General features: G+C 38.6%; 3 protein-coding genes across 4 annotated transcripts in view; 1 reads left to right on the forward strand and 2 right to left on the reverse strand.

Moving 5' to 3' along the window:
• Positions 1–2,979, forward strand: part of LOC110043906 (liprin-alpha-1-like) — a 28,914-nt gene extending 25,935 nt beyond the window's left edge. For both annotated transcript variants that reach the window (XM_020749414.2, XM_089289548.1), the window contains exon 31: positions 600–2,979. The gene's annotated coding sequence lies outside the window, so the exon portion shown is untranslated. The remainder of the gene's footprint in view (positions 1–599) is intronic.
• Positions 2,980–3,438: 459 nt separating this feature from the next.
• Positions 3,439–10,487, reverse strand: LOC110043892 (NACHT, LRR and PYD domains-containing protein 14-like). The gene is made up of 2 exons (XM_020749401.2): positions 10,157–10,487; positions 3,439–9,581 (listed from the first exon to the last, which is right to left on the reverse strand). The coding sequence occupies exon 2, from the start codon at positions 9,561–9,563 to the stop codon at positions 5,847–5,849; it is 3,717 nt and encodes a 1,238-aa protein (XP_020605060.1). The 5' UTR covers positions 9,564–9,581; positions 10,157–10,487; the 3' UTR covers positions 3,439–5,846.
• Positions 10,488–11,241: 754 nt separating this feature from the next.
• LOC110043894 (potassium voltage-gated channel subfamily A member 2-like) lies at positions 11,242–20,790 on the reverse strand. Its single transcript, XM_020749402.2, has 2 exons — positions 19,254–20,790; positions 11,242–14,613 (listed from the first exon to the last, which is right to left on the reverse strand). The coding sequence occupies exons 1-2, from the start codon at positions 20,333–20,335 to the stop codon at positions 14,310–14,312; spliced, it is 1,386 nt and encodes a 461-aa protein (XP_020605061.2). The 5' UTR covers positions 20,336–20,790; the 3' UTR covers positions 11,242–14,309.
• Positions 20,791–21,605: the final 815 nt, after the last annotated feature.

A 21,605-nucleotide genomic window follows, 5' to 3' on the forward strand; every position in this document is an offset into this window, starting at 1 on the left:
TGGCTGAGTAGTCTAATTGGTAAGAAATTGGTTTGGTTTTGGTTTTACGACACTCAATTGAAAACCGCTGTATACCATTTGAAAGCCACTGATCAGCTTATTTAAGAACTGACATCAGCAGCTATGAAGGAGGTAGTCATTTTGAGAGAAATTGTTTTGAAATGTGAAACTGAAAAGCTTCCAACACGTATCAATTCTCAAATATCATAGGTATGCCCCTGAACTGTAGCTTATTTAGCAGGTCTTAGTGCATAGCATGGTGTGAAACAAGTCTTGCATTCCAGGTGCATCAAAAAAAAAAAGAAATTGTAAAATTATGGTGGTGGTCAACCATATCTCAGATAGGAGGGGGTCACAATTTTATGCCTTGAATGAGCAGATCTTTACAAAACAATTTTCAGGGCAAAAATTCATAGAAATCTCTCAAATATTCACAAAGTTATGCTGTTGTGTACCAAATGGCACTCCTAGGGAGTAAAGGGTTAAAGACGGTCTAATTTATGGGATCACTAAGTGGATTTTATTGCTTTGATTTCATGGGTGGATAACTTTGTGAAAAATTTAGCTAAGGACAGTATTTTCCGTCTTGTTCTCTACAGGTGTCCAATATGAATGGTTTACTAAAATTAACCAATATATCAAGTATGCTTAAATTATAAATACAAATTTATTTTTTCATTTAGACAAGGGTATTGGTATTGTAAACTATACTAGTCGTTTTAGTACCTAATTTTATGGAATTGTAACAAAAGATTTATTAAGGAATTGGTCTGAGATTCCTCGAGATTGGCCACAGCAAATGTTCTTGGGCTTGTGTAAAGATGAAATACCTCGAGCGTTTTGTATAATGTAATTTGCAATGCCTGACCTGTGAATATGATTAATTCCATCAGAATAATAAATTAATTAATTGAAATTGTTCACGCTCCGTCCAGCATGTGCTGCTAGTAGTCTTTGAGATCAGTTTTACCCGTTTTCAGAGGTTGTTCGATTGTTCAATGCTACTGAAGAACCTCGATGTGATCTCTCTGTTGTTTGCCCTTGTCAAATTTTATTTTTTATAGTCATATAAATTTTATAACTCTCTGTCTTTGTTACCTAAAATAATCCATTTTCGAGAAAAGGAAATTGTTGTTTGGTTTTCTTTTTTGATTGAGTAAAGGTGAAAATTGGTATCACACAACTCAACCAAGGCTACTAGCATCCATTTTGAGAGAGTCGCGAGCGTGGTTTAATAAAATTTTGTAATGAATTGAAGTAACTATTGTACTGTTTCGAGTTGAAATGAATTCAGAATACCTTCTCGTGAAGGAGGTATAAAATTATTACGTCACAAAGTTTGACCATATTTAGCTTGGTACGTGATTAGTGAATTTTTGTCATTGGTGTAATTTAAGTATTAGGTACTAAGTACAGTTTTCATAGTTGTGAGTAAATTTGATGGTATAGTTGGTATTTTTTCCACCCATTGAATCAGGTTGTAATCGTTTGTGGTAGGATTTTAGTCGCTACTGAGGGAGAGACTTTCGAGATCTGAAATAAAAATCTCATACTGATGACGTAATCCTGCAGAGGCCCGTACAGGGTTTGTTAATGGTTAAACTGGAGCTCAACCAATCAGAGACGCTACTGGATACCTACGCCATCAGTGTGGGACGTCTTTGGCTTAAATCTCAATTTGTTTTTCTCGTCAGTGAAGAAAGTGATGCAGAAGAATTTTTTTAAGTGTCCAGTAAATCTTGGTCAAGCTTCTGATTTGTACAGAATTTTGAATAGCAAGATAAGACATAATTTACGAGGCAGAAATTGATCTCTTTCGTCCGCTTGCTTTTCTGTTAATACTAGGCATTGAACATGGTCTGATCCTGTAGACCTTAATACTTTCACTTCCTAGAGTGCTAAAGCTCAACATTGCAAAGAAATTCATTTATCATTTCCTGAGTATCGAGAACACACAGTTTTTCGTATGTGTAAGTTCAATCATTAATACAGGTTAAGTCTACACAGCATTTTCTCTCCATATCTTGGCCATGTAACGGGGGACAGAAAACTAGCATTTAATATGTTTCACTGTACTAACTCACTAGGAGGAGATTGCTTGGGCTTTGGGTTGTATGTCACTTGGTCAAGTCCGTAAAGTTTTGGAATATAATGAAGCCTGGTTCCAAACTTCACAGACTCCTGCAACTGTACCCTAGCGTCGTGAAATAAATTAACATTATAATGCTTTTTTATACGTAAATAAGTAGAATAGCTTGTTATATATTGAAGCGGGCACTCTGACAAGCCCTTGGACGTTATAGTTCATTTATATGGTGGAATGAATTTTTGGAAGCATTGAACAAGGTGGAGACATTTGTATGCTTCTTTGCTAAGGATGTTCTTTATCGAGACTTCAGGCAATAACGGGAAGCAAATGAATTTGTAGTACATACCCAACTACTCATCGTGTAATATTTATCTCTACTATGCGAAGCTTGTCTAAGACATTTTTGTATCACGCCTCAAGACTTGAACTTGTTAGTGATCTCAATGTATGCTATCCGTGTTTTTACTGGCTGTAATTCCTTAAAGTTAGTCGTATACTTGATATTGAACATATCTACAACGATTGGACTTTTATAGATTTGAAACTGCGTTCATTGCTAATGCATCTGGTAAGTAAGCAACAGACTAGGTTGTGCGTCGAATGATAGCTTAAAATGACAGCGGAATTTAATAGCTGTTACTATGTGGGATAATTTGCCTCGTACAAGTTGCAAAGGAGCACCTCACAGGCAGTATCTCTATATTTATTCACAAATGAGAACAAGATTTTTTTTGTTTTTCCGTACTGTATATCATTTGTAAAATATGGAAACCAACAATTTTGTTATCTTTAATGTATATGTAATCAAATATCAGGATCATGAAATACAGTTATATTTTAGTACTAGCAGTCTGCAAGTCTTGAGAATAAACTAAAACTGGTTTACACCAGTGGAGGGTTGTTTCTCTTGATTTCTTGATGGCTTTTTGGCGAGTGTGGACTGGGAAGATTGTACCACGTGACCCGTTTCAGCGAATGGGAGGCTTGAAGTAAAATCATTTACTAATCTCGTTCCCAGGCTTTCTGAGAGCCTGAATGAGGTTGCTCATTTACTTGTTTAGCCATGATGATGATTATTATTGGCTATTGAAGGAATAATGGAAAGAACAGGACCATTTTGGAGCGAGGTACTCCTTTTGCTCTAACTCGGAGTAAAGGAACGTGATCTCGTTGTCTTTGGTTCGACAATAGTAACCTGGATTTGGCTGAATATAAACAAGTGAAAACCGTGCCTTCGCAGGTTGAAAAGATCTTTTTCCAGCCTCCAGTTAGCGAATTTAGGATATTAGCAGCCTCGCTCTTGAAGGGTGGGAAGAAGAAAAACCCCAGGAGCTACAATAGGTCGACAATTCTGACTGAGAGTGATCTGAAATTTATTTGTGTCGTTTTGTAAAATCCACGTGATGCTGGTTTAGTTTGTACAGGGATTCCTCGCATCCGTTAAGAAAATTAAAATATAAAAACTTTCACTCGGTTTAGCCTGAACGTCAGTCAGGTTAGCCTGAATAACGCTCCGGTTAGGCTGTTTATGGTGAGCTTTCAATGACATAAATGGAAACATGATTCAGTTAAAAAGTCGACAGTCTGCATTTTACCTTTGGTCTTCATTTTACCACGGTCCGCAGTCTCGTTTTACACTACTAACAGCACACAGTATTGGCCGTCAGAGACAAAAGAGCATGCCGGGTAAGCTACTTCTCAATACCTAATAAATTACCAATGTAAAAGATTTGGGAACATAATTTAAGCTGCACTAGGATTAATTAGTTACCAGAAATTGTAACCTTTCAAAACTTTGGGTACTTTCCATTATGCCAAAAATTCCGGAAAGTCAAATGGAAAGGTCACGGGAATATTCGCGATCACCTCTGGAGGTGGTCCACTTATTTCGGTCGGAATATTCCGACCGAATTTTGACAAACGGGTTCATTGCCGTACTTCTCTTCGCTTATGTAGGGAATTCGGAAAAGGAATGAAAAATGGTAAGACATTCCTCTTGGTTGCCCCGGTTTGATCGGAAACTGTCGTTCCATTTTCCTCGGGTATTCCCACTGGTTTCTGACCGGTCGGTTTGGCATAATGGAAAGCACCCTTTACTTCAAGTTGGTCATTTCTACAACAACAACAACAACATCTTTTATTTGAACACGGTGGGTTTTAAAGCTAATAGAGCTTATTGGGCCGTGCCGAAAAATGTCAATATGATAATAAAAAATTGAAAAATGCAAAAAAGATATGAATAAAATCAATAAAAGACGAAATCACAGTCAATTTGGGGACCCACTTGCGGTGACTCTTCACGAAAGTTCAAGTTTCTGAGGGCGGGAGGCTGTTTTCTGCCCTTTTAGCATGATCTCTGGCGGGCTGACAGCGGATGGTTCTAAAAGATTCCAAACAATGGATCTTTTGTAGGATGTAGGGTTTTTCATGTAATAAGTTCAAAAACGTTGTACGCTAACACGATTTTGATGACTGAGGTCATACTTCTTCTAAATGTAAGAAATGATCTCACCAAGACAATTACCAGTTTTGAAAATTGCAGTCACTATCTTTACGATAACTGCAGAAATTCTCCCGCGCTTATTGGCTAATTTTCATTGTCAATAAGCGGACAGACAAATGAATTCATAATTTATGCGATGCGTCAACGAGCGAAAGCGGACAATTTGACAATTTGTTATCGTAAAAAAAACAAATTGACGTCAGTTTTTCATGGGTTTGTCCTGTTATTGACAATGAATTTCGTCATAACATTGTCAAAAGTAGTCTGCGGATCCACAACTTTGACAATGTTATGACGAAATTCGTGATCAATAACAGGACGGACGCATGAAAAACTGACGTCAATTTGTAAATTTCACATTTTCACAATTCTGAATATCAACGCAAGCGACAGCAAAGGAATAATGCTGATGATCATTAATGTTATCTGCATTACAAGGATCTTGCTTGATGTCTGGACATCTTCTACACATTCACACAACGAACTGAAAATGTTTTTCGATTGTGTTCGGCACAACATATGTACAGAACGTTAGCTGTTATTTAAGGCAGTTTTATCATGAAGCGTTTTCACTAACGTGGCCAGCAGCCATGCAAATTTATTGGAACAAAAGAAAGTGTTTACATGAGAAAAGAATTTAACTCCCACAGGTCTGGTTTGGTACACCAACATTGCCGCCGTTTCATTGTTTTGGAACACCAATATGGCTGCTGTGACGTCACATGAAAACGCTCTATAAGAAAAATAGAATAATGGAATCATCAAGGTCTCTACAAATCTTATCAGCCTTGACTGATCTCAAAAAACCTTACATTCGCTAATTATTAAAAATGTTAAAAGTTCTAACAAGCCGGGAAAAGTAAGAACCAACCGAGCACACAACCTAAACTTATTTTTATAGTCACTGTTCAATATCGTAGCCAAAAAAATATGAAACAATTATTGATCAAATACCTGATCTTGTCGTTTTTCTTTCACTATATGTATTTCAAATTAAAGATTTACTTAACAAAACTTCCAAATTTGGTCTCTTGTGAAGATGGTCTGGATTCGGTTTTGAAACTGTTAACTGAGAAATGGGCAAAATTTTAAGTGCCAGCTTAGAAATGGGAGATCTGGGATCTGCAAAATTTACGCGTAGCTGACAAGTGGACTGAGACTTCTATTGATGGTCGAGACAAAGGTTAAATGATAACCCCTATCCAGACCATCTGTCAAGAGGGATAATACAAACGTTTTTGGTACAGGAAAGTTTTAAGTCAGCTTAGTGCCTGTGGTGCTTTTCTTTGCCTCAAATGATTCACTTAAAGCAGGGTCTCTCAAAATCAGTTGTTCCAAGTGACAGAAGGGACTCTTCAATGCCTCGTTAAAAGTTTCAAGGCTGTAAGGACTGATCAAGTTTCTTCCTAAGTGAAGACGGCCCAGCTTGCAGTGGGGGCTTCTGAATGCATGCGGCAGGACAGCGATCCCTCCGTCACCAATTTCGTTTCCATCCAACATCAAACTGTGAAGCTTACAGTTATGGATCCTGAGTGCTGACAGTAATTGCGTCGCTCCTTCGTCACCGACATGGTTGCCATCGAGATCTAATCGCTCCAAACAGTTGCGCTTTCTGATTGCTGCAGCCAAACTCTTGCAGCCTTTGCTTTCAATTTGATTATGACTCAAATCAAGTTCTTGAAGGTTGCAGTTTGGGCTACCCAAACTTAGTGAAAGGTTTTCTACTCCCTCGTCCCCAATGACGTTGCAGCTTAGGTTTAGACTTTTCACCTTACATTCTGGAGAACTAAGGGCTTTTGCTATCTTCCGAACTCCTTCGTTTGTGATGCTGTTACCAGCGAGGCCTAAACATGTCATTTGATTTTGCGGAAAAGTTAACACTTTTACACAATGGATGACTCCCTCATCTTCTAATTTGCAGTGGTTTAGTTCAAGGCACTTTAGTTTGCAACTTGGAACCATTAAGCAGGGTAACAGAGCCTCCACCCCAACTGCCTCAATGATATTTCCACTTAAATCAAGTTGCTCCAGGTTCTGCAAGGTATGAAATATGGAGATCAGTGAACGAAGGCCTTCGATGCCAATGTTGTTCCACGCCAGATTGAGCGAGGTTTGTCGAACTGACACCAAAAAAGGAACCCCGTCATCTCCAAGCTTGTTGCAGGAGAGATTTAACCTTGTGATTTTACTCTTCTCTTTCCGGAGAACCGTGGAAAGTTGCGCAACTCCTTGACTGCAGATCTCATTGGAGCTAAGGTTCAGTTCCTCCAAACATGTGTTTGATTCAAGTGCTGAAGATAGCTTCGACACACCTGAGCTTGTAATGTCATTTGCAGCTACGTTTAGGATCTTCAGTCGACATTCCTTCTTCTTGAGAGCTTCGGTCAATTCCTCGAGTCCCTCATCTTCCAACATGTTTCCCTTCAGATTTAACTCCTCGGTTGGGCCTTTACCAGGAAGCAGCAACTTCTGAGTCAGCTGTCGAGTGCCCATGACACTGATCTTGTTATCCGATAAATCGACAAGCCTGATGGACGCAAATGGAGAGACGCCAAGCACACGCGCAAGAGCAGAGCATTCCTCAACTCCAACATCGCAGCAAGGAAACCCCACAGAAGGGATTATCTTACTTGCTACTTTACGTGACAGTTTCTCATTTTTAACCTCGGCAACACACTTGATCATAACAATTTGCAGTTCCTTTTGTCTCCTTTTGCCAGGTTGAAATACGCTGGCTAGTTCCGTGACAAGATGAATAGCTTCTCTCTTCTTCTTGTCGGAAGCCTGTGATTCGCCAAATAAAAGACCGCAGGCAAACTGAAGCATGTCGTCTCGCCTACTTGAATCGCCTTCTTTAACTTGCTCGACCAAGCTTCCAAACCTCTTTAGTGAAGGGTCTGAGACAACGAAGCAGGCTGCTAGAAACGCCTGAAGGTAATCACTTCGAAAGGCGAAATGCGTTTCCGCGCAATCCTTCGGCATCGCAATCGGCTTGAAGTAGATGGAAATCATTTCCTGCGTTAAAATTGAGCGAAGGTTTTCACCACCAAAGGTGAAATTCTCTTCATCGACACTTTTCATTGCGAGAAAGCAGACTTTTGTGGGAATCCCGAGTAATGAGTGAAGAGGAACACACTGTGTTCTTGACTCTAATTCAGTGTGGATTGAAACTTGAGTGTCTGTCATGGCAGCTCCCTTTGATGAGCTTGAAGTCCTTGTTGAGTTCTCCTGAGCACCGGGTAAAGGTAACAAGTCTGCAGTTTCATCAAAATTGAGCGGTGCAGATGCTGACCGCTGCAACTGGATACTCATTTGTACAATCCCTTTGTAAAGTTCAGTGACAGTCTCTGGAATGTCCCCTCCTACCTCCAATGAAGATGCTCTGTGAGAGTTACGGATCCACTGCATAAAGGAGCACATGTAGAAACAATGCAATGGGACACAACATACGGAAAGCGTATTGTCTGTTAAACTCTCCACCAACACGAATGTGGCCAACTCGTCTTTGTCACAACCGTCATTTGCAAAATATACCTTAACATACTCCTTAATTTCCCGTGGAGAAAATCCCATGATGTTTGTTCGACTTCTAAAGCCGGAAAAATCTGGAGAGTTGCTGTGTGTTTGTCTGGAACACGTTAGAAGTGTAGCACCCTTCAATATCTTTCCTGTAACAAGTTTCTTCAGCATAACCGACAAAGGCATTCTTTCTTCAAAACTGTCGGCAAAGTCGGTCTCTTGACAATCAAAATGTGATTCGCTGACGTTGTCAATAACGATTAGAATCGTTTTGGGATTGTCTTTCACAAAATCGAGGAGTTCTTCTTTAGGAAGATTCAAAGAAAGTTGACTGCTGATTAACTCCTCGAGGGAAACAGTACAAGTTGTGTCTTCCAGAGTCGTGAAGTCCAGCCAAAGGACAATCTTGGTCAGGGTCAAAATTGCGCATTCTCCTTTCGCCCACCTTCTCACGATTTTCTGTGCAAAAGTAGTTTTCCCAGTTCCTGCCTTTCCAGTTATCAAAATGCTAGAAATTTCGTCGCAGTTTTCCAGTTCCTTTTGGACAGATGCATTTCTCATAATAGAGTTTGAGCTTCTAGCTTCTGATAAAACTGGTCTTATGAAGATGTCGTCTAGTTTCAAGGCCTTGGTGTTTTCCAAGTAGAAGTGATCGATATATTCGGTTTTCTCCAAGTAGAACTTCTTCATGTCATCAAAGTACATTCTTAATGCATTGACAGGATCCTGACATATCTCCCTCAAGTGAAGGCGAAACAGGCTGAACTGTCGATCCGTTGGCATTACACACTCGCACCAGCATCCATTGTCGAGCTGTTCAGTTCGTTGAGCTTCGTCTCCGATGAAGACTGTTCTGCTTCTCGACCTTATAAGATGCAACATGTAAGCGAATTCCACAAGGCAAAACAATGTAAGAACCGCAAGTGCTAACAGCAGCGTAGTCTGGATGACAGATTTCTCCACACGGAATTTGTCAGTACAAATAGCATTTTGTGTCCCATTCTGAAGAACACATTGCAGACGGGCCGGGAATGAACGATGAGCATAGAAAATGTAAATGAAAAGTATCGCACCGTTGAAGAGAAGTTTTGCAAACAGATGTAAACAATATGCTAGATATAGACTGCATAGTGGAGTTCTGTTTTCTCTCCTACGGAACCGCCAGAGTCTAGGAACGATGTAAACTGTGTACAGAAACCAAATCGCAAACAAACCGCCGCCATAAATTCTCGTCAAAACTAACTGAACACCCAGTGAGGGGTTGTCAGGACACTGCATGCTCTTCTGCTCCACGGTGCCGTTGCAAACGAAATTATCTTTTCTGGAATGAAGTATCTCTATTCCGATCAAGGTGGCCAAAAAAGACATCAACCAAACACAGAGTTGAAGTTGGCCAAAATGTGACTGAGACTTCCACACCAGTAGCATAACTTCCTTGGCTTTGATTGCCATGGTGGCACTTGTTAGGCACTTAAAAAGAATGACCAGCATTCTAGTGAACTTCGAAATTAAAATTTCTCATAACTTAAAGAGGTGTAAGTACCATTTTAAGTTAAGTCAAAGAAGGGATGGATGAACTAAATTGGAAATGTTTGAAGGGAACCTAAGTAATATCTGTGAGGTCAACAGAGATTCAACCCACGAAACATAATTTTTCTCTGGCCCCATTTGGAAAGAAATCTCCCGGAATATTCTGTTAAATAAGAAAGCATGATAAAGAATGTCCATTAATGCTCTGTCTGTTATATAGTCATGGTGTCATCAACGACAACTTTCACAGGCGCAAGAAAGGAAGAAAATTAAAAAAAATTTGCGTGATTTAGCGTGACCTAGGGTGACTTGCGGTACGTTATCTATTTAACCGGAAAGAAATATGCTAATATATATTTCTTTTTGCCACGGGTCGTGCATGTGAGCATGAACGAATGCGTAAACTTTTCTGTGACTCTAATATGAACAGTCAGCTAATATGATTCACAATGGCGGTATAATTGATTAATTCATCTGACACAATTGAATTGTAATGTGTTGAGATGTTGACTTACCAAGGTTGTGATTTCGATTCCTGGTCCTCTTCGATTTGTCGACTGCGAAAAACTGCAATATACAATCCGCTAACGTTCCTTCAAAACCACCAAGTTTAACAAACCGTTACATGTGAAAACGCCAACTATTAATCTTGAATAAGGACACTGCTTTAGCAAGTTCCTTAACGAAACGTTTCCGCTCGCTGTTCAAATAGAAGTTTCAAGATTTTGATAGGTCTTGATTTAGTCCACCAACGCGACGTAACACAATACTCTGGATGGCAACGGGGTGAAACAGTGTCTAATTGAGAAGGAAAGAGCTTTCAAGTGCTGTTTCCTTGCCCCCCGTCTTAGGGCTTATATTATCCGACTGCTCTTGTGGGCCACATGTGGTTCAGTTACTGACAGCTGACAAAAATGACAACTGACAAAAATCAGATCATTGCTGTTTTATCACCCTCCAACAAAGCCCTGTTGTCTAATTATCGCTTTTATTTTGGATGTATTAAAATTGATAACATTTGACGTCTTATGAAATACTTTTGCTTTATTATACTGGCTTTCATCCGACACTTGTTGACCCAAAGAGGCGTCCTTAAATCAACAGGAAAAATGTGTTAGATAAACATTGATTTTTTTTTCCTTCAAGCGCACAGCCACACTCTTTGCGGTGGCTATAAACATACTAATAAGTTTCCGCCGTTTCAGTTCGCCGCCATAATTTTAGTAACTGAATGTTCAAACATCATAACAAGGGAGGTAGAAAACGAGAGAGAATATGTGATAACTGGGACAAAAATGAGAATGTGTTAAATCCTCGAAGCATCTGTTACCAATTTTTTTACGCACGCAATCAAGGAGAGGAGGAAATAGTCAGACCAAATCTATTTTTAGGTTGGTTGATCTCCCTGACTTGGCCACGAGGCATGTACGTATGCTTAAAAGCATACATGTGCAGTGGGGAAAAAATGGCTAAAAGGGTAACGCTCCTCGTTGCCACAACTTGTAGTGACTTGGAAACGGATCCAGCATATCATTTCATATCATAAGCTTGTAAGAAGCTTTCTCTTCATGCACTGGCAGAAGTATTACATCAAACTAGCTTGCACAGCGGGAAATTTATTTATTGAAGCTGCTGTTATCTTACAGTTATGACGAGGTTAATAAACTAGATATCAAACAACAAAGCCAACGATTTCCCCACTCCGATGTCCCAGCTCTCTGACGCCACAATGCCGCAGAAACTAATGTGACATCCTATTGACGACAGCGCAAAGCCTGTCAATGTTAATAAAATTCTCTAGTCGGGTCTTCTTGTAAACTATGTACAGATTGAAACAACGTTTTAAAAAGTATGTTTACCTAGTAATCGACTATTGCACTACGTTTTGGCCACCATGGCTTGGTCCCACTTGCATAATAAGAAAATCAGATCCATAATAATAGAATTTTAAAAGCTATGAACCACCATAAAATAGGTCACTTTGAAATTCGAAATGACTTTATGCCTCAATATGAAGGCTGCTGAAAAGGGTTTTTTATTTCGCAAAGCACTTAGCCTCATTATGAAACAGAGGCGAAAGACTTATGGCGTCACAGAGGCCTTATTTGTTTATGCTGTTGTTTGGAAACACCAATGTGACAGACATAATACGCTTCATTGGTCCCTTGAGAATCTCGATGTTTCCTGACACGAAGTCGTGGAAAGCTTCGAGATTCGAGGGGAGAAAACTGTTTCCCAAGGAACCAGTAATTAAGTGTTCTGTTATATAGCTGACGTTTAGTGTAAAGTAATAAGGCAAGAAGAAATCAAAATAACCTCTGATCTGGTTAGTGAATGAACGGGCAAAAATTCTTAATTGTTGCCCGCCGGGAGGCATCTAGATTTTAAGCCATTGCCACGTGACCATAAATCAACTAATAAGAGCGCGCGTTAGATTCAACTAAGCTCCAGCTATTTGATGTCTGTCACGTTACTGTTCCCCTCCAACTTCCATCAAAGATTGCGTGATGATTTCACGTTAAGTATGCATACAAGACTAATAGGTAGCTGACCAGTATAACAAGGAATTTTTACATAGTGGGACCATAATTATCATATCAATAAAACTTGAGTTAAATAATGTCGTATAGCTGTATAAAAATAAATAAATAAATATCAATGAGATAAAGCCCTTTTGGGACTAGCTAGCAGGAAACAATGAAATTACTGCCCATTTGCGACAAAAATTTCAGAAAATATCCACTGGAGTCTTAATTTGAGGCCTGTAATGGGCCGGAAGTGCCGCTATAATAACGAGAGGTGCACGTTGCATAATTAAATGTAGAACGCACGTGAGTGCATAATTCAGCATAAATTTTTCCCGTCTGTCTGGCTTACTTTTATCATCACTACATTTCTCAGGTCCTTCCGTTTTTCTTATATGACCTGTACTGCTTTAAGGTACCGCACGAAAGCCTTTACAATGTTTACTGTGCTTATTACATATCCCTTAGAATATTGGATAAACTGTAATGCAAGGACCACTTGTACAAACAGCAGCGGAGTGAAGCCGGATCTTGGTTTAGATCAGGATCAGCAGTGTAAAATAAAGCATAAAACCAATTGAAAGGCTGACCAGAGGGCTGAAAAGGGTAAATTTAATGCCCAAATTTTTTTTTTTTTTTTAATGGTTTTTTAAATTAACCCTTTTCAGCCGTCCGGTCAGCCTTTCAATTGGTTTTATGCTTAATGCTATTGTCTTTGTTATGTTGTTGTTGTTGTTGTTGTTGTTGTTGTTGTTGTTGTTGTTGTTAGCACCCTCTGCCCCGAACTAACCCCATCCCCGGTCACCTAAAATAAAATAAGGGATGCCAACGAAACTTGATTATTGATTAAAATTCAAAATAATCGCTATTCACTTTCTTTAAGTATGTTTAGTCGCTCAGCAAAGTTCGAAAATAGCATTCTAAATGATTTAGCAAACGTACACTTATCAGTTTGAGCTCCAATTCATCTTTCGTTCAAAAGGTAAAAGCGCACGGAGCGAAATTTCTCCTCGACAGTGATGAAACCAAACATATCTCTATGTACCCGAAATCTATGCTAGTACCAAAGGACTTTGATCTAACCTTTTGTCGTTTGCTTGTGATCAATAAGAAATGTTTTGTTTACTCTGGTTCGGGGTAATCATCAGATTATGTGTAATCATTAACGACAATAAGAGTTTATTCTTTAAAATTGAATTAATTAGTATGTATTACTTTATTCATTTAAAGAAAATATGAATCAGTTCACCATCAGTATCACTCCGTTATGATCCAGCGGTCCATTACATTCCACCTAGGAAAGATGAAGGACCCAGGGAGGAGGGGTGAGGGCTGAAGCATAACTCATCTTCTCTTGTTTCCAAGAATTAGGTATTAATAGCTATTATGTCAATCCACATAGCGAGTTAAAATTGTTGCAAAACTGTACATTGTGTTGCTGATCCTGTAGCTGCTCCCGAAAATTGAGCTTCAAAAATGTCCGTAACACCGCCAGTGAGAAAATGTTTCCTGGACAGGATTATTTTGTTATAGTGAAGACTAATGTTAATTCTCCAGATTTCATTCTTTAAAATCACCATTTCTCTATATTGGAATTTCAAGTCAATATCAAATTCCATGACTGTATGTTCTTTAAAGTTCCAATAAACGCATTGAAGTGACATACATTGAAACTATTTGCCAGACATCCGCTGTGATTAAAAGTTTGTCCTTCGCTGAACTTGAAAATCCCGAAGAAATTAGCACTTTTTACGCACATAGCTCAGCATCGTGCACGTGTTGAAATTCTCATTATGCCAATAAAGCATGGCGGGAGTTCTTATATAATGTCCCCTTAATGTAACCAAGAGATGATAATCTTTTCTTGCTGTAACACACTGCAGAGCATGGTAACGACCTTGTAAAATATATGTGATCTACCAGTGGTTCAGTTGTAATGTTCTTTAGTGATCATTTATTTCACCATGTTGGTTCCGACGTAGTTATTTAGCCTCTTAAGCTTCTTGGTAATATTCAAATCTCGTCTCTAAAAGCTCTCTCTGAATAGTGCATTTTTATAATGTACCGCCTTGATGAAACTTGGAGCAAACAGTTGGCCATCACGGACACTCTTGGAAATGATTACATCATCACAACTACGTGATCAAACAGGCGTCTCAGTTTTAACTCGAACCTCTTCCAGTCCAAACGAGTTGGGTGAACTGACAGTCATTTGCCCGGAGGGACTAGTGACGGGTCCGTTGAAGACGTCGTCGTCATTTTGCTCTCTGCTGCACTCGCCATTTTCAGCCATTTCCAGAGCTTGGTTAATTTCCTCTCGCTTGTAAAAGTAGTTGAAATTTGAGACAATAACTGGCACTGGAAGAGCTATAGTTAGCACACCTGAAATGGCGCAGATTGAACCCACAATTTTACCTCCAAACGTCAGCGGTGTCATGTCCCCGTATCTACCCAAGAAACAAAACATTGTAATGAAACAATGAACTGAATGTAAACATTACTGAATACTTTTTTTTATGCTTGGGAAGCGCGGTGGCTTCATGGTTAGTGCGCTCGCCTCCGGATCGAGCGGTCCGGATTCGAGCCCTGGCCGGGAACATCATGTTATGTTCTTGGGCAAGACACTTTACTCTCACAGCGCCTCTCTCCACCCAGGTGTATAAATTGGTACCGACGAATTTAATGCTGGGGGTAACCCTGTGATGGACTGGCATCCCATCCAGGCGGAGTAGAAATACTTCTAATCGCTTCATGCTACTGAAACCGGGATAAGCTCGGACCTGATGGGCCACTTGGCTCGTATGCAGACTTAAACCTTTACACCAAGCCATAGAAAATACAACCAATCACATTGATTGTGTTGTCCACTGTATTTTCTATGGCATGGGAAATTCTAGTGACTTGGGGGATATTCCATGGTATACCACTACAAAGCGTTGAATAACTAGTATATATCATGTTTATTTTGGTTTAATATTTTAACCCTTTGAATACCAAACTTTCGCCAAAAAATACCGTTTTTAACCGTTTAGTCAGATTTTTTGGCTACCATGACGCTAAATAAGCCTAAGTTTTGCTAAGAAAGCTTTTTTTACCAAAAGGAGAGATTTTTCGAGGATTAGGTACAAAATTGAACAGTATTTCAATTCTGGGCATAAGCCAATTAATTTTTTTTTTTTTTGCCATTAACCCTTCTCAATTTTGTTTGTTCCCCATTTCCTTTCTTTTTTTCTCGGCCCCTTTACTCTGGCTACCTTTTGCGTTGCATGCAATCATAGGCATAGTGGACCATTTTACCACCGTTTTTGCACCAAAACTGATAACGTTGTTTTTCGATTTGCGACGTCGGAATGTCGTCGATATCTATAAACCTGACCATTGTGGGGAAAGGCCTAGCCTAGTACTACCATCTGCTTATCAATAATATCTGGTGACATTTAAATTGATGACGTCACAAGTACAAAGAACACGACCATTAAGTGGCCGTATATGGCTACTTGGGCGTCAAAGGGTTAAAGGAAACTAACTTAGAAATCTTCATTTTCCTGCAGTTCAGTTTTTCTTCTTTTTCTGCCCATTGTATAGTTTACAAGACAATCTCTATCAAAAATTTGATTTAATTATCTGAAAATGTTAAGCAAGAAAGGAAAATGCTGGCATGCAGTGCTCTCTCCAGACCCCTAGAGGCCCCGTGTCTTCAAATGCTAATATTACAAAGTCCGGCTCTTAGACTTTTGCTATTGCCGAAAGGCAATGGAACTCATCGATGGAGTGAATTTAAGGAGAATTTCTAAAAGATCGGTTAAACAGGTTATATAGCCAATTATGCTCGGTCATCGTCAAAAATGCGAAACTTTCACATAATGCAACTGTAAATATATGAGAAATCATATATTTGAACTGCGGGCAAAGGTGCAAAGACATGAATGATCACGGCAGTTGTATACATGGCTTAAGGCAGCTGTGAAAATAAAGCCTGGAAAAAGTTTTGAACGAGATTCGAGCCCTTGACTTCGAATCCCGTTCAAGCCTGCATTTTTTTACAGCTTTAATCTCATAGCTGCTTAAGTTGTGTACATAACTGCGAAGATCAATCATATCTTCGCAGGTTTCACATAATTTTGACGTAATTCAAAGATTGTGCGGACAGGCCATGGCTCTGCCATAAACGAAACTCCATGACCATTTTATTATTCTAAGTTTTACAAGTTTATCAAATAATATTCAGATACTGAGATTAGAAGACTAACATTTACTTCAGCCGCAAATAGGAAAAATGCTAACCTAAGGCATGACGAAGTGGAAAATAAATATCATATGTTAGATCATATTATTGCGTACTTTTACCCTACAAACTCCCCATCCCTCCCCTCACATGCAGATGCTTGTGTAAAGAACAGGCATATATCGACTTTGCGAAAAGGATACAACTAATTTTCTTTTCCTAGCAAGATTGTTGTTACTCACTAGCTCTGCGGTTTCTTTTGATGTCGTGAATAATTGAAAAGGGCGGTGGAGGGCTTATATTTTTAAAGTCGCTTTTGGGTTGATATCTACTGAAATATTTACTTGAGACAATATTGTTATTAAAGTATGTTCAATACAATTACTTTCAAGATACCAATAACGCATTTTGAGACGGTAAGAATGTTATTTTTACATGTTCTGTACACAATAATAGCAGTTATCTACGGGAGGTAAGTAATGCAGGTTATTTACTGTTTTCTTGACCAATCAAAGCGTCCGACAAACAGTACAATATTATACAATAGGAAATGTGCAGAGTGAGGCATTTGTCAATAACACTTCAAATAGACAATTCTAGAAAAGATTTTAACAGATATTTCTCGTATGTCAGTATTTTTCCGGTTCGCTATTTGTATAAAATTTGAGTTCTAGAGGTTGAGCTAACCAAAGAAAATTGTCACTGATAAATATGACTGACAGAAGACCTTAAAAAGTGCTTAATTTAAAAGCTGTTTATTAATCAAGGTCGCATTGTCAAAAGTTTGAATACGTTTTTTCGCATTTTGATTAAGGACTTCACCGATATATCCATACTTTACTGAACTCTCTGTAAGATGCTTTAAAATGTTTGATCATAAACCTCTCGCTTTGAGATGTTGATTGGCGTACACTATTTAAGAATTCTTTTAATAAACGTCAATACCTTTTACTTCCCACAGTCGGCAACTTTGGACCTATTAGTTAAGTATTTGTTTTGCAGATGAAAAACGAAAGTGAGAGAATTGTGCGATCAGACTAAAAGAAATGCATTTTTTCGAATTGCTTCTTTATATAGTACACATTATGGAGTTTTGCTTTGTATCAAAAAACAGCATTACTGTATACCGACTAAAAGAAAATTTTCAATAGCTAAGCCTAAAAGACAGCGACGCCTCATAAAGTACTTGTAAAGAGCTTATTTCGCTTAAATGTTTGCGCACTAGGGTTCCACCGCAGAGTTCAAAGTTTCATCATGGTAATAGATTCCAGGTTTGACTGAAACAAATTTTAGGTAGAAAAAATTTGCAAAAATTGGATCACAATTAAAATTTAAAAACATGATGGCGTGTTGTTATGTGGAACTTTTATAAGGCGCACAATGCAACATATATAGTGCTTCAAATGATGATTTCTCACACGTACAAAAGCACTCATCAATCAAGAGAACTGCAGGCGCATGGGAGGGAGAAGAGAAATTTCTTTGCCCCTTCCCATAATCCTTCACTGCAGCTCGTTTTGCTGATAGCAACGATGGCAACATATATTTGTCGGTGGAATGAAATTGAAAGATCCCATGCTGCATTTTTTTTTTTTTTTTTTCAATTTTAAATGCACTTTTCTGTGATGCTTTCTTCTTCCCATACGAATCACCTTACTTGACCTCACTCAGATTGATGTAATTCCTAAAGTTCCATCAATTCAAGCAAAACCAATTCAGCATGTGTATTCTTCTGCACAACGTAATGAAAAGGTAATACGACAGCTTGCTTGCCCAGTCTGCAATTTACATTTAATCGATTCAAACAGTTCCCCTGACTGGCAAATTGTTCCTTTCCAGTTTGACTGCAGACTTTGGAATTTCTCATCCAATTATTTCTAAATTGGACAGAATATTCCTAAAACATTAATATGTACCAGTATATCGACGTCATGTGAATAGCTCATTGCATGTCTTGTTGACTTAATAAAGACTGACCCTGACAGAGTCGGCCTGAGACCACAAGACAAAAGAAACATTGCTCAACCTCTAACTGTTCTGTCTTAAAAACAAACGGCGTTCTTCGCGTGTCTCACAGCAGTTTATTTCCCTGAACAACACGTAGATATTTTCTTCTCAAAAACAATTATCGGGATCTCTTTAAATGAAAGCCCGTCTCAAATTTTAAGTCCATTAGTTTAATTAAATTCTAGTAAAAAATTAAACTGCTACTGGTGAATTTTATTTTATGGAAAGGCTTTCAGTCTTACATTCGAGTCGTTTTAATTCAAATGAACAAAACTGGCCGGTTTCTGATATATCGCTGACATTTTTTAAAATTAAAATGTACAACATATTTGCTATAAAATTGTAATTATACTTAAGCGAAATTCATTGCTTTTCGATCGCGCTGGTAACCGTCTTATGGTGAAAATATTCTTGAATGATTTACAGATCGAAGCGTTCGATAAGACAGAATTAATTTTAAATAAACAATTTTATGTTCAAAAACGTCATTTCTCGTTAATGAAACGAATGGGTGGACCATTCATTTCAGTCAAACATATTGTTCAATGATTTACGACATCCCGTTTCTAGTTCTTGTCACGTATTTTTGAACATTATATTCTTTCAGCTCCTTGAATAAAGTAATTAAATTGAGATTCAGGAAATTTTGAACTCGTAATATAAGCCGTATGTTCCTAGTTCAAGAGTGACAGGTTGTCGATATAAGTAAGGTACGACGAAAAACACAAATAGAATCTCTGCACTGCCAGAACAGGGAGGCTTACTTCCATAAAAGCGTCAGAATCAATACTTAACTAAGAATTGGTTGGTCATCAATTTAGCTTTAAAGACTAAATGAGGAAATTCTTGACTTACCCGACCGTTGTCATAGTAACCACTGCCCACCAGAATGCATCAGGGATGCTTTTGAATTGGCTGTTTTTGCTGTCTTGTTCGGCGTAGAAAACAGCGCTTGCAAACAGCACTACTCCGATCAACAGGAAAAATATAAGCATGGCTAGTTCCCTCGAGCTTGAGCGAAGAGTATAACCGAGGACTTGTAAGCCTTTGGAGTGACGCGAGAGCTTGAAGATGCGGAAAACTCGCACAAGTCGAATGACTCGAAGTACAGCTAACGACGTGACCCGGGCTTCATTCATTGGAAGTGTAATATAGTACGGCAATATCGCCACTAGGTCAATAATATTTAAAAATGTGCGAATAAAGACCAACTTTTGCGGCGACGATAGCAACCGCACTACATATTCTAGAGTAAACCAAGCGATACATAGCACCTCGATTACGCGGTACCAAACTTCCTGAGCTTGATCGCTATCACTGTACTTTTCGCAACCAGGTCCACTTGAGTCATTCTTGCATCTTATGCTCGGCAGAGTCTCGAGGCAAAATACGACGATGGACAGAATAATAACCGAAACTGACCACATAGCTAGAAAACGCGCGGGCATAGAGCTATCGGGGTACTCGAATAATTCCCATATCCTCCTCTGTGTTTGGTTAGTCGGCAATACAGGTTTCTTCTCGCTAATGTAGCCCTCGTCTATCTCCAATCGCTGAAGATATTCCTTGCCAAGCTCAAAAAATTTCACTTCTTCCGAAAAAACGTAGAAGGGAACACCACTAGGTCGCACTAGCTTGCCATTCGACTGATAAAAAAATAAAATGGCCTCGAACGATGAGCGATTTCTGTCGAAAAAATATTCATTGTTTTCAATGTCATAGTAGAAATCCCTTTTTGCCGAAGAACCGAGCAGGGTTTCCGGGAACTGACAAAGCGTTTGTTCGAAGGTTTCAAAGCGTAGTCCACTAACGTTGATGATAATCCTTCGACCCTTATCGCCGCTTTCTCCCGCAAGCGATGGCTTGGGTGTCTGAACACTCGAGTTGTTGCTCGGTTGTTCACTGATGTGATTCAATCCACGACTGAAGGGCTCCATTCGCCCTCCCAGATGGCAATAAAGCAATTGGAAAAACGAGCAATTGATGTCCTTTTAAGTCTTGGAGAGTTATCGAATAAATACAGCGAAAATTTAGATATGTCAGAACAACTCTCAAGTTATATCTTTCGCACGCAGCACTCGGCAAGTTCGAATGTTTCCTTGAAAGATTTTGTTCGCTCTCATAAAGTGGGCGACATTCAACAACGACATATGACAGGTGGCGGCCTGAATACTGTTTTTATTGTTTTCTACGCGCTGTCATTTTAGAATTGTAAATTTACAGAAAGACTACATGAATAATTCAAATAGGTTAATGTATTCAGAACACGGAGATTTTCTGAACAAGTTGTTAACTCGCGTACATTTGATCAGATCAAGAAATGAATGAAAACATCCGAGAACTTACAAATTAAACGAAAAATTCAGTTTGCAAAACGTCGACAATTTATTTCTTAGAATTCAGGAAACTTTGTTCAAAGTATATTATTATTTCTCAAATGATTTATAATCTTCGAGTATTGTTGAATGGTGAGTATTTGAAGTAAAAGAAATGAAATTCGGTGGTTCGGAAAACAAGAACGAGGAGATTTGGTTGTTGGTTAAAGACAACTTTGCATAACAAAAGTATCTGAAAGGATCTGAATTAGGTAGCAAATTATCATTTTAATGTAAGGCCACATGCTCTGAGGTAATGCATGAAACCAAAATATCTAAAAAAATAAAACATTAAATGAAAAGTCAAAAAAGAAAATTAAACTTCAAAATCAGTTACGAAACAGGTATTTTAATTTTGTCGATATCAGTGGAGGTACGAGAAACGCGCTGTGGAGAAAATCTCTTCGAAAAGCCATCTTCCTTTAATTCTACCACTTAAGCTTTTTTTCAAATGCTAGTTAAATGAAATATTCACTAGCTCGTGAATTTCACCAAAGATAACATCAACAACAATAAAACCATCTTTATGTCTTAATAAGTGCTCAGGATTCTCCAATGTGTACATCGCACAAAGTCCTAAATCAACGCGAATCATCCGGTCTGTTTACACACATGCCATAAAGATCAATATTTTTTATCGCCATATTTTCGGCTCCTTTATTTCAAATGAAAAAACATGGACAACTGAATTTGATATTATTGTACCGTAGAAAGCGGCGTGTGCGTGAATAAATTATTCATCGAAACTAAGACTCATATTTAAACGTCAATTCATGAAAGGCTAGACCAATTACATATGAAAATCTTGCTGTTGATAGCTTCGTGGCTTGCT

Source organism: Orbicella faveolata, unplaced genomic scaffold (assembly GCF_042242905.1).
Source record: "Orbicella faveolata isolate gen_17 unplaced genomic scaffold, um_ofav_v1 contig_2, whole genome shotgun sequence".
In the NCBI taxonomy this organism is placed as follows: domain Eukaryota; kingdom Metazoa; phylum Cnidaria; class Anthozoa; order Scleractinia; family Merulinidae; genus Orbicella; species Orbicella faveolata.

Bases quoted from the DNA above. Each gene is read 5' to 3' on its own strand.
- LOC110043892 (XM_020749401.2), bottom strand. From the start codon at position 9,563: ATGGCAATCAAAGCCAAGGAAGTTATGCTACTGGTGTGGAAGTCTCAG.
- LOC110043894 (XM_020749402.2), bottom strand. From the start codon at position 20,335: ATGGAGCCCTTCAGTCGTGGATTGAATCACATCAGTGAACAACCGAGC. The intron at 14,614-19,253 runs GTAAGTCAAGAA...TTTCTTGGGTAG, and splicing joins GTTACTATGACAACGGTCGG to ATACGGGGACATGACACCGC.